The sequence below is a fragment of the Leuciscus leuciscus genome (genome assembly GCF_965113295.1).
Source record: "Leuciscus leuciscus genome assembly, chromosome: 6".
Lineage (NCBI taxonomy): Eukaryota > Metazoa > Chordata > Actinopteri > Cypriniformes > Leuciscidae > Leuciscus > Leuciscus leuciscus.
The window spans coordinates 34,556,439-34,569,695 of record NC_138730.1 but is presented as its reverse complement, the minus strand read 5'-3'; the positions used below and the strand labels follow the sequence as shown (position 1 = coordinate 34,569,695).

The 13,257-nt window shown below is 37.5% G+C and overlaps 1 protein-coding gene across 3 annotated transcripts in view; it reads right to left on the bottom strand.

Annotated features, from left to right (window-relative positions):
* Nucleotides 1-13,257, bottom strand: part of cdh24b (cadherin 24, type 2b) — a 135,806-nt gene that overhangs the window by 24,518 nt on the left and 98,031 nt on the right. For all 3 annotated transcript variants that reach the window (XM_082173430.1, XM_082173432.1, XM_082173431.1), the window contains exon 6: nt 7,494-7,675. In XM_082173430.1, coding sequence (XP_082029556.1) covers nt 7,494-7,675 — 182 coding nt within the window. The remainder of the gene's footprint in view (nt 1-7,493; nt 7,676-13,257) is intronic.

The following is a 13,257-nucleotide window of genomic DNA, read 5'->3' as shown; positions in this document are numbered from 1 at the left end:
CAATCCTGGTTAAAACATTCCATATTTCCAATTCTCTTCCTTCTCACTATAATTCCTTCTCCTGTTTGCCACAGTCCTTCTTCACACCCTCAATCACAATCTCTTTCTCTCTCTCTCTCTCTCTCTCTCTCTCTCTCTCTCTCTCTCTCTCTCTCTCTCTCTCTCGGAAGATTAACACAATATCTCCACTCGGAGAGAAAACAAACACAGATAATCCGGACAGCACCACAGGTTGATGACTCTGGATTAGCTCCACGGTTAAATTGAGAATATATGGAAATAAATAAACAGAGGGAGGACAGATTTGCAGCATCCCCAGATGTTTCTAAAATTCAACTGGTAGACAACGGCATTAACAACCCAGAGGTCATGAGTTTGATTCTCAGGGAACAAAGGTCCAGATATAATATTGAGCTTAAGTGATGCATGCACGGCATAATGCTTGCATCCAGTCTGTCCAGGCAGAAATAATGATTATTTGTTGTTTAATGTTGATTGTTTTATTGTGTTTGTAAGGTGTCATTGAGTGTCATATAATAAATGTATAATTAATGTATAATAATAATAATAATAAGTTGTCAAATCCATGAATGTAAATATAATACAAGATTTGAACCTGCAATCTTCAATTCTGCATCACAAATGAACAAGAAATCCATGTCCACTGATCTATGTTTAATTCATAGCATCACAGCTTCCTATTCATTTGCAACAGCAAGAAAATGTCAATCACTCTGTTCAAACCTCTCAAATCATGTTGTAGCACTAGGTGGCACTGTTGGAAAGCTGTATCGAACTTGTTACAAAAAATGTGGTTAATGCTACTTTAACATTAGTCACACACAGTCTCACTTTAAGGACAGGTTGAACAACACTGCCACAAGAGATCACAGATGTGGATCTATTGCCGGCATATTAAATATTCAAATGTACACAGACCTCTTCCATTAAAGCCCTGTGCAGCTCTCTCACACACAAACTCAAACGCATAAACACAGACTTCCAGCAATCTGCATACGCTTAATCAGAGCATGCCACCCACCAGCCCACACAAACACACACGCGCCGTTCTGTCTGGATAATTATGACTCTGAAAATTCACTTTGTGTTGATTAGTCTAAGAACAGTGAATAATGCTGTGTAATGCCAGCGCTAGGACAAAGTGTTAAACGAATAGTTCACCCAAAGATTAAAATTCTGTCATCATTTACTCCCCCTCATGCCGTTCCAAGCTGTATATGACTTAAGACATTCTTCGGTGGACTACACAAAATTTAATTTATTCTGAAGAAAGTCCTAAGTGGGCACTGTAAAAGCCAATGTGATTTTGGTGAATGTGAACAGGGCCTGTTAAGTTCCAAAATGATCACAAAAAAAGCGCCTAAAAGTACACAAAAGTGCTCCATACGACTTCTTCCGTCTCTTCTGAAGCATATGCTATATTTTTGTTGGAGAAACAGACCGAAATTTTAGTCATTGGCAGAAATAGCAACAGTCTCGACACTGTCATTAATGAGAAATGTAGCGTTGTCGGATTAAATGAACACAATAAAGCTAAATATAAATTCAGAAGAAAATTAATATACCAACGTTATGTTGAAGCAATTCAAAGATAATAGTAGGCTATGACTTTCTATTAAGCTGTGTATTGTGAAAAGCGCTATACAAATACAGTACATTTAATTTGACTTAAATTGTCCGAATACAAACTTTTCAGTGAATCGGTTGATCCAGTTCACAAAACGGGCCTGGATGATTCATTCACGAATTGGGCCGATTCTCTAGTTCAACTCACTAATTATCTGGTCACTGTGGTCAAGCTTTCTGGAGTGGAAGATTGTAGTGAGGAGTGAATAATTATTTAAATGTCCATCTACTTGTTATGCAAAGCTACCAGAAGACTTGGAATATAGCACACAAATGGTATGGGCTACTTTTATGATACTTTTATGCTGATTTGTGCCATTTTTCAAGCTTTCACATCTCCCATTCATTGTAATTTCATGCAAAAAGGATTGACCAGTAAATTATTCAAAATTTCTCCTTTTGTGTTCCATGGAAGAAAAGTCAAATGGGGTTTGGAAAAACTTAAAGGTGAATGATTTAAAGAACTGAACCTTTAAATACTCACTATACTCATATCCAGACACATATAGAGTGGACTCAACTCCTCAAAACTGGAACCTACAGATTTCCACTTTGTTCCTTTCCTTAATCCTCAACTCAAGGCATGTTTTCTCAAGGACAAAGAGTTTTTGCACTGTTTGAGAATCAATGAATTTCTAGCCGTGCTCCACACGGTTTTTGAAGCGCAGAAATGACCACAGCACATAACTAACATCCCCCAGGGGAGGGAGAGGGAGCGAGGGAAAATCTGCAGAGAGAAACCCAGCACTGCCTGCACACCGTGGAGATGAGTGAGCGAACGACGGAGGGAGGGAAAGCGAGAGCGAGAGAGAGGTCGCAGTGCAGCTTTACATGGAAACAGTTTCTCCTCAGACAGGCAGGCATGACCTAGCTTACCAAAAAGGGCCCTGACTGACCCATTCACACACCAAGCCTTAGGCTTTGTCCTCTTTATCCGCACATCAAAGGTCTCTTCTCTTATCTGCAAGAAGCTTCTTTCTTCAGTACCTTTCATTTTTATAATGTGCTCCATTTTTTGTCATAACATAGTTTGTAATTCAGGGCAGTATTAACAGAGAGGGTGGAAAGGTCATGTGTAAATGAGGATGGTTTGTATGTGTGAAATAAAGAAAGGTTTTGTAATTGTCTCGGTCAAAAAGATCAGCTTAGACCAGTTCATGCTGGTTTAGCAGGTTGATCTTGCTGGTTATGAGGAATATACATGTCTTTCCAAATGCGTATGACTTCCTTTCTTCCTTTACAACTTCTGAATGCAAATGAAGATATGCCTGAAATGTCCAAGCTATTCTTTTTTTATACGGATATGACTGCAGACTTGAACTGTCCAGCTCCACATAATGACAATAAGTACAATCAAAATGCTCCAGATGATATTTGACATCATTGATTTCTGCATGTCAAGCGACAGTCATCATTGACGTCAAGCGATATTTGAATTGAAAGTGCAAAGTGGTTTGAGAGCTACAAGAGTTTTTTTTTTACATTTCAACTTCAGTTAGGACAGTTAACGTATGACTTCAGAAGATTTTAAAGAATTCAGTGACTGCTTTTATGTCTTTTTGTCATTTGTGGAGCACAACGACCCTGGAGCTCATTCATTTTTGATTAAAAAGAGCAGCTTAGACTTTCATCAAAATATCTTCCTGTTTCATGGACATGGACGTGAGGGTGAGTAAATGATGAAAGAAGTTTAATTTTGGGTTGAACTATGCCTTTAAGCATCCATGATGCATATGGTCATCTATACATCAACGGATGTATTATATGAGGTATTTTGTATGCGCATGTACGTGTATGTTTGTATGGTATGTGTATCTCCTCTAAGCAAAAAGCGACCACGCTCTAAGCTCTGTGGGTTCCTGAGAGGTCATGGCGGGCATTGTGATGACAGAAATTGCTCCTATTGGAAACACTTTCCTCCCTGGGGCGAGCTCTTCCTCTCTGTGTGCTGCTTTTTCTTTTCTTTTCACTATCTCTCTCTCTCTCTCTCTCTCTCTCAAAGAAATCTTCAACTTCAGTCTTTCTGATATGGAGCGAAATAAACAAGAGGCAGGCATGACGTTCGGCTGTTCTGAATGAGATAGGCAGGTGGCCAAACTAGAGCGGGGTCCTGTAAACACAAACACAAACACGACAAATAATGTTCAGCAGGTTTTTTTATTTTTGTTTAATGGGCCGGAAACCAAAGGGGAGCTTAGTGCTAATTTTACGCTTTGTTTATTCTAATTCTATTAGAGTGGTATCTTTCATGTTTTCTATTAGTTGCGCGTGGGTTCTCCGGCTAAATCCCTTTTAACCTCTTCAATCTTTGTCTTCAGATACTCCCACCTGCATATCCTCACTCATTGTTCTCTTTCTCTGTCTTTGTCTTGTTCTTCATCTCCATAATTTCGTCTTGCAGCGCAGTCAGGAGTCCTGGCCAGAATTCCGAGCCCTAATGGACAATGGAACCGTCTCTGTGTGGTTTTGACAGGAATATTAGAGAACTGTAACACAGCAGCAATTTTAGAAAATATGATTGGGCGAATAAAGCATCAGTGCAGTGGAGGATGAAGTAGAAATTCAAGGAGAGACATGGGAGGAGTTCATTTGTTTACCCATAATTCCCTTTTTCATTTCCTCCTTCAGTAAGCATTAGAAGACTGAAGCATTCCCTCTTTCTTTCCCAGATGAACTCTTTATTCCTTCAAGGTGGTTCTTTCAAAGCTCACATGATTTACAGGAATACAAAATTCTGTCACAAGTTACTCACCCTTTCTTTCTTCTGCAGAACATAAAAGAAGATAAATGAATCAGTGTTTTTGTCCATAGAATGGAAGTCAATGGGCTCCAATGTTGTTTGGTTCCCAACGCTTTTCAAAATATCTTCTTTTGTGTTCAGCATTGGAGAGAAATGGATACAAGTGTTGGAACATGAGGTTTTGGAACTATCCCTTTATTGGAGTTCTCAATGTTTCATTTTAGTATCATGGGGGTGGGGGTTGGAGGGCTAACGTATTACAAGTAATGCGAATTACGTAATAAGATTACTTTTTTCAAGTAACTAGAAAAGAAACACATTACTTTTAAATTTACAAAAATAGTATTTGCTCCTTTATCGCCTATATGGTCCATGAACCATTTTAAAGTTTAGTCTGCTATCCACTTTATTTTTCAACATGCAAGTAAGATGTTTTCTGTGAATGTGTGAGATTTCCGATTTATTAGCCGCTATAGGGAAATAACAGAGTGCAGTAAACTTTAAAACTGTCTGCGCTACAAACCAGCGTGTTTATAATTAAGACACTACATTAAAATAATATGGTAATAAACACCAGTTTGCAATATCAAGCAGCATAACAAGCTGTTCTGTACAGCTAAAAATAACTGGAAGCGAATGACACCAGAAGCCAGACAACATTCAAATTACAAATGGTCGCGCCCACTCTTACCTGAAAAATAAGGTGGATACTATTCTGTATCCCAAACCAGAAAATGTGAAAAGGGTCCATTTGCACTTAGTTGAAATAGACACAGTCTTTAAATTTTCAGTTAGTTACTCCATGTGCGGCTTTAAAATAAAATAACCATCCTATCAACAAAAAAAAAACTGAATGTGCAAGACTTCACATAACATCTATGCCTAGCAACTTTAGCCGCTTTTCCACCGTCGGGCCGAGCGGTTCTTAGAACGGTAAGGAATGGCTCCAGTTGAGGCAGGTACTGCACTGCAAATTCTAACTTTACATTTTTATCTTTAATACTGTCTGCCCTAGTGTATGTCTTACTTCCACGTCTCTGTATCTCTCTGTATACTGTCTCCTCTCTCTGGCCACTCGTTTTATCTCACTGCTCCTTTCTGTCGCTTTCCTCTTTCCAGTTTTCCCTTATCGCAGTAACACATCCCTGGCCTAAAATCCCTCCCAGGCTCACCTGCAGCCAAAGCCTTTTTTTAACACTGACTTCCCCACACCTGCCAGGACTGTCACAGAGGCAAACCCCCATACTTTATTCACACACACACACATACAAACTCACACAAACTTGCATGATCGCTGTATAGTCAACCTGAGGTACACACAAATGAATCCAGGAACCTGGATTGGCATCAATAAAACGGTGCTGGCTTTTCCCAGTGTCTGATCACAGATTCAGATCTGAACAGAGCATACACACAATCACCTGGCCACCCAGCAGCTTGGAAATGGCGCTTCAAGCATTTTAACTGTAATAGCTAACATATCACTGCAAAACCTGATTAGTTGAGATTATTTTGTATGTAAAATGAGCCAGTTGATCCATTAAAGGAACAGTTGGATTGTGTCATCTTTTACTTAGGTTCATGTTGTTCCTGTAAGCAGTTATATTTGCAGTCAAAAACACAAAATCTTAACACAACTGTTAAAAACAAAGACATAAAAGAAAGATATGTAGTCCAAACAACTCGTTTCCAAGTCTTCTAAACAGAAGTGTGAAGAACAGAATTTAAAACTCATAATCTTCTATATTCCGATTCAAAAATGTTGTTACTTAAATAACAAATAAAGCAAATGTATATTTATGTAAATTATAATGCATTATAGTATGTGTAACATAGTATAGCTATGTATTGCATGTTAAATGTATTAAGATGATGGAAATAGTGTTTTTGCATAAGCAATGGCATGTTTTGACCATTTGTGCACATACTGTATGAGAGAAGCAACATCTATCTACAAGGAGTGACAGCTTTCTTATAAATAATCCAACTCAGAAGTGTTTAACCTCACATTCAGCCAGAACACAGGCAGATATTTAGAGCCTGGCACCAAGATTATCAAGGAATAAGACTTATCTAACATAGTTTTGGAATATAATGATTTAATGCATACTTTTTGTTTGTTTTTTTTTGTCCTGTTTGGAGCTTGACAGTCCCTGGTGACTATGAACTGTCATTGTATGACAAGAGCTTCTACTTTTGAGTTCTATGGAGAGAGAAAATACAGCATGTGTGTCTGGAATGACATGAGGTTGAGTAAACAATGTCAGAATTTTAATTTCTGAGCAAACTATTCCTTCAATTTACTATTGTATCATGTGCTGTTTCAGGTGATGCGAAGATGCCCTCAGGCGAACAGTGCCACTCAGAATCTTTATCAGTGAATGAGTGCAGTCTCATGGGGCTCCCGCGTGTGGCATGCACCACACGGCATGTCAGCGTAAATCACACTATTTTCTCTGATCGGTGTCTCGCGCACACGCACGAATGCGAGAGGCAACACAGACTGCGATGGGGCTGATTCAACATTGACTCACATCGCCTATACAGCACCAACTCTCATTTTGGCCTTTTGTTGAGTTTTTTTTCTTCCACTGGAGCAGATTTTCTCTCGACACCTGGCAGAATGAGTAACCTGCCCCTCCTACACCGGAGCATCATCTGCTCTATGAGGCGTCTTCTGATCTCTACCCACCTTCTATGAACCCATGCCCACACACACATACTGTACACACACACTTTTCCCTGCTGAAAAGACCAGCGATGGTTACCAGAATGCACTGTGTTTTGGATGCAGGTAAACACTATTGTGCTGCAGTTCCCACCAGGCTTCTGAACTAGCTTAACCAGCAAGACTTTCTTGTTCAGCCTGCCTCAAACAGAAAGACCATGCTGGTCGACAACCTTCACTACTGTAGCCATATTTAGTTGACAGCCAAGCAGCCGAGTTTGTGTCCAACATATTTTCTATGTGAATTTTGGGATATTGCCAAAAAAAAAAAAATCCAGCACCAAATCAGCAACAAACTGGAAATTCATACTGGCTTCAGATGGGCTTTTCAGCAAGGTTTTCTCCCTTTCCCATATGTCCTGTGGACATTCTTCCCACCTTGTTCAGAATGATCACGGCCTCTTGGTTGGCTCCGGTGATGTTAAAGGTGTCCCCTGACTCTCCGTCCAGGATGGTGTACTCCAGCTTGGCATTGTCTCCCAAGTCAGCATCTGTTGCTGAGATCCGACCCACCTCCGCCCCTGGCACGGCCAACTCCGACACAGAGAACAGCCAGGAACCTGAGATAGGAAAAAGATTTGGACAAAAAGACGGGATGAGAAGTGAGACATGGACAATCATTTAGCATCCTCATATACATCATATCAATTTGATTTACGAAAAGCTTTAAACTGAAGCATCTCATATTTCACTGTATTTCAATTACGAGCTTATCCTTTTGAGTTTCCCCTTTTGACTTTGGTTATTGATTGACTTCGCAAAAATGGTTGTTAGCAAAGATTTTTTGGCAATGATGACAAAAATTTACATCATGATGATAATTCATTTGGTAACACTTTGCAATATGGTTTCATTTGTTTCATCTAGATGAATACAGAGTACATTTAAAAATCAGCATTTACTTTACTGTTAATTCTGGTCTATTTAATTTTATATTATTATTATTATTAAATTTTTTGGGCTAGCTCCCAAATTTTTTAACTTTAGTGTATATAATACAGAAGTGGACACTTTTATGGTGCACTTAAATTGTTATTTGTTGAGCTAATACATTTTTACAGCATTTATTTATCTTAGTTGTTAATCTCAACCATTACTAATGCATTTTTAAGATCAAAAGTTGTATGTTAACATTGCACTGTGAACTAACATGAACATTTGTATTAACTAAGATTAAAAAGGTGAATAAATGCTTTAAAAAATGTATTGCTCATTATTAGTTTGTGTTAGTTAATGCTTTAACTATAACAAATAGAGACCTTTCCGTAAAGTGTTACCAATCATTTTAATTAAAACATGCTGTTAGCAAAATCACAATGCAAGATATTAATGCACTAACATTGTTTTTTGAAGAGGAAAAGTCTAAAAACAATATGATTGTTTTTGAAGCTAAACAGTGAATGAACACCATCTACACCATCTGTCTAACACATCAAACGCATACATATAAGATTAATTAGATATGTACACCAAATAACTGTAAAATTACAACTTGCATCTGCACAAAATTATGCAAAAGTGTGGATATTTTTGGAGCTCCAGTTAATAAAATGTTTAAATATTTGGTTGAATTTTGCACTTTGTCGTCAACAAAAATGTTTCATCACCTAAAATTAGATGCCATTTTAGTCACAATAAAGGCCCATTCACACAAAGTACGATAACCATAAAGATAACTAACAATAACAATATAAGCATCCACACCAACGCACGATAACGCTCTGTTTATCATAAGTACGCACTGCAGTTTTGTCGTCTGGCACTTTAAATGCTCAAGATCTTTAAAGCAGGATGGATTCTGATTGGCTGTAATGTTTTTATCGTTCATCAGCTGAAAGAAAATCGCTCTGAGAGGGATTCCAACGATATCATTCCTCTGTGCTGTTAGCGTTATAGCTGTGATGTGGACTCTGTTATGCAACTTAATTTTCCGGGGTTCTCAGAAACGGAAGTCATAGTTGGGAAAACATATATTGCGGTGAACGGGAAACGACAGCAAATGAAAATTTTGTATTTCCATTTGATCCAATAGCAAAAGAAAAAAATTGATATACGGTATGATAGTGTTGAGATTTATTACAGCAGTCAGAAAAGAGAACGATGTAAAATCTGACAAAAATAATGAAAATCACATGACAAAAATTTACTAAATGTAAAAAAAAAAAAAAAACACAACCTATTTCACACTGCCGCAGACAACAAGCAACATTTCAAACACAAAGACAGAATGTTTTAAAACAATGATAGGATTTTATTGTGACATTTATATACTGAGAAAAGTCAAGAAGGAAGGAAGGATAAAGAAGAGTGATGGTCTAAAACATGATATCTGCCTTCATCAGAGTTGTATATATAGTGAACATTAGTTCCAAACGTCACAACCCGGGACATTACGCAGTACATCTCCATTAGACACCTTGTATCCGTGACACAACAAAACAACAGCCTGTGATGAAAGTCAAAGCTAATAATCATCTCTGTATATCAACCAACCGCACCTAAATGTACAGAAATATAACACCAGCCTTTCAAATCACTCCCTCAGTAGTGTGCATCAGTTCTGCATTTGAAGGGCTTTGAATTTCAGCACAGACTGACATGTAGTAGATGTCCTGCTGTTCTTCGACGAGGGAGAGGTGGCTGATGGGGAAAAAGTCTACGATACAACAAGTGTGTGAGGATTCGTCTACAGAGTGGCCACCGTGTCATTGCTCGGACTTCAAAACGCTCTGTCACTTCTGTCAAGCAAATGCACGAATTTCCACTTAGAAGATGTCGTCTGCGATTTGGCACACTTGAGGCAAAATCGAGGAGAGCTGTTCGCATTAGGATTGAAGGATTTGGCACAACAGGAAGTCAAACACACATAATTGAATGCTCAAGGTCGTGCACTTAAAAGACAAGTAAAAGACAAGATGCCAGACAAGATGCAAAGACAATGAATATATATATATATATATATTATTATTATTATTATTATTATTATTATTTTTAGATTTTTTTTTTCATTCATTGGAAATATATATATAGGATATATATATAGGATTCATTGATGAATACAGAATACGTTTTAAAAACAGCATTTACTTTACTGTAAATTTTTTTAGATCTGTTTAATTTTTTTAATTTTAAATTTTTTGGCTAGCTCCCAAACTTTTGAACTTTGGTGTATATAATACAAAATGAGTCACTTTTATAAGTTTCCACTTAAATTTATAATAAAACTTATTTATTGTTTAAAAAATGTTGGATGGAAATACTAAGATACAAACAAAATTGTAAAAAATTCATACAAAATGTATATACACTGTTAAGGTGGACATATTTTATTATATTTCATTTTTATAAAAATTTTATTTTATTTTTAACTACAATAGAAAATCATTAAAAAATATTAATTCCTAGATGCATGTTAAAAAAAAAAAAAAAGTTGTCACAGAATAATCTTTCAGTGCGACTCGATTGGACTGAAATGTAAAAGGTTGATTTTCCATGCCTTAACACTGAACAAACTCCCTTCAAACAAGCAAACACACAATGACAGCTACCTGTCACCTCGTAAATCACAAATCAGGACAGAAGAAGAGCAGGGATGCAAACGGATGCTCATCTTTTTCCGAAGCAGCTTTAATCGGCCAATCAAACACCATGAAGGGACGAGATCAATGTTCTGTGACTTGGAGATAGCACTCCCCACTGGGTCACTGTAATTGTGTTCAGAAGGGACAAGCGAAGTGCCACCGCAGCGCCTGCTCGATCTCACTTCAAAAGCACCACCTTTACTCTCGGCCTCACCTCTGCAATGAGAGAGCCTGCCAGTTTTATTCTTTTAATTCATTAAAAGCCACTCTAATGGGGCTGGGCTTCCCAGGGACAGAGAAGGGATTGGCTGGTATGAGTCAGCGCCCAATGGGAGATTAAGAGGAGAGTATTTGGAGCTTTTCAATGATAGGCAGATGGAGTTAATTAGCAGGTTGTGGATTAATGCAGGTTCAGCTCAGTAAATAACATGGACAATTACCTCAGGTCCACTGAGCGAGATGTGTGAGACTCAGTGTGGGGAAGACTACATGTGGACAAGCAAAAAAATGGATTTTGAAAAGAAACCTATTTAAATGGTACAAAGAGTTTTCGATGGATGAATAGATACAGAGGACTGTTGCTGTTTGTAAATGAGGGGAAAACAGCTTGATTCAAAGATGTAGCGATTACAGAGCTGAATAGAAATGCAAAGGAAATGCTAGAAGAGAGAACAGGCAGGAGACAAAAAGAAAGTAAAGTTAAGAGAGAGTGAGAGAAGGAAAAGAGAAAATAAGAGGTCTTATCTATGGATGAGGCTTTATGTTGCCGTGTGAAATGAGACCTCTGAGATGGAAGAGTCATTAAAAAAGTGTCTAGCTGGCTAAAGCTGAAGCGCTGGTTGAAAATTAGATTGAATAAAATCTGCATCCTTTTAAGACGTCCATCACTGTGGCACTTATGGAGGCAGGGTGTAAAATAAAGGATGTGGAGAGAATTGTCCCAAAGCATCCCGCCTCAGTATCAGTTGCCCTGTCCCTTTACTGTTCTGCAGATCAACTCTCTTGGTAGATGTCATAGTTACACCATCTGGATCCTCCCATAGGGTAACAACGAGGGACCATGAGAAGTGGTGAACAGTTTTTTCTTATGTAATCAAAGGCCGATATAAAGCAGATATATATTACACAATTTAATTTAAATCTAGTAAATAACATGCACAATATAAGCGCAAAACTTCATATTTTTTATTTATATTTAAAAATATTTATACATAATACAAAAATAAGTTAGATAATTAATTTGAAAATTAATCATTTTTAACTTGATAAAAAAACATGTAAAAAATATCGATTTACTTAGACGTCAAAATATAAGTTTCCTAAACTAATCGACCATAATCAGTCCAAATAAAAAAGCCAAATATCAATCAATTGATAAAAATAAATATTAATATAAAATTTTAAATTCATAATATTTACTCAAATAACCTGAAAATAATTAACTAATACAAATTCATTTTTAACTTTTGAGATAGTTTTGAACTTGATTAAAAAAAAACTGCAAAGAAAGATTTACTTTAGATGTCAAAATATAGTTCCCATTACTAATCAGCCCCATAAAAAGTCCAAACAAAACCCCCCAAATATTAACCAATTTATAAAATAAATAATAATAAAAGAGAGCGAGAGAGAGAGAGAGAGAGAGAGATACTATAAATGTCCAATTAAAAGTGTTTCCGACACTAATCACCCTAACTCAAAAGTCCAATTAAAAAAAAAGAAAAGAAAAAAAGAAGAAAAGAAAAAAAGACAAATATAAACCAATTTATTAGCCATGACGATATATTGGTCAACCACTAGTGATAAATAAGTGTGGACTCCAACAGGTTTGTTTTTTGGAACAGCTTTTATTGTGGAAAGTGCAAAAACGGAGACTCTATGCACATATAAAGGGATCTATAAACTGTGGAAAAGAAATTAAAAATAGGCTATTCAAAAGTAGCCATATATTCAAATGAATGTGTAATAAATAGCATGATGGATATAAGGCACTGTTCATCAGAAGCGTAAAGACAATCAGTAAAGACCCACTGAGATTATATGATTATGCAGATTATGATTTAGCTCACCTCCCGTGAATGAGTGCACAGCATGGGATTGCGAGAGGGTTAACACTGCTCATTCGTGCCAAAAGGATAGATTCAGCACAGCAAGGATTCGGCACAGGGGGAGTTAGCTAACTGTATATGAATACATCAAAAGACTAACTGGAGGAACACTGAAAGTGAGAACGAGAGGCAGAGATTAAGAAATTGGTGTGGCGGCAGTGAGTGAGGACTCAAAGAGAGAGATGCGTGGGAGATGGACAGTAACTGTATACTGTTCCTCAGAATGAAAGGACTGAGAACACAGGGGTGCAAAAGCTAACGGGAGGGAAAGAGAAGTCAGAGGATGTGAGCTAAAGAAAGAGAAAAGGTGAAGACGGACACAAGAGAGATGATGTGAGGCCAAGCGCTTGTGCGTGGATGTGCATCTGCCTTCCATGAGTATGTGCTGTTGTGCATGAGACTGAGGGATGGAGAAAGTTGAGGTACGGAGGGGGGCGGGAGACGTGTCTGTGG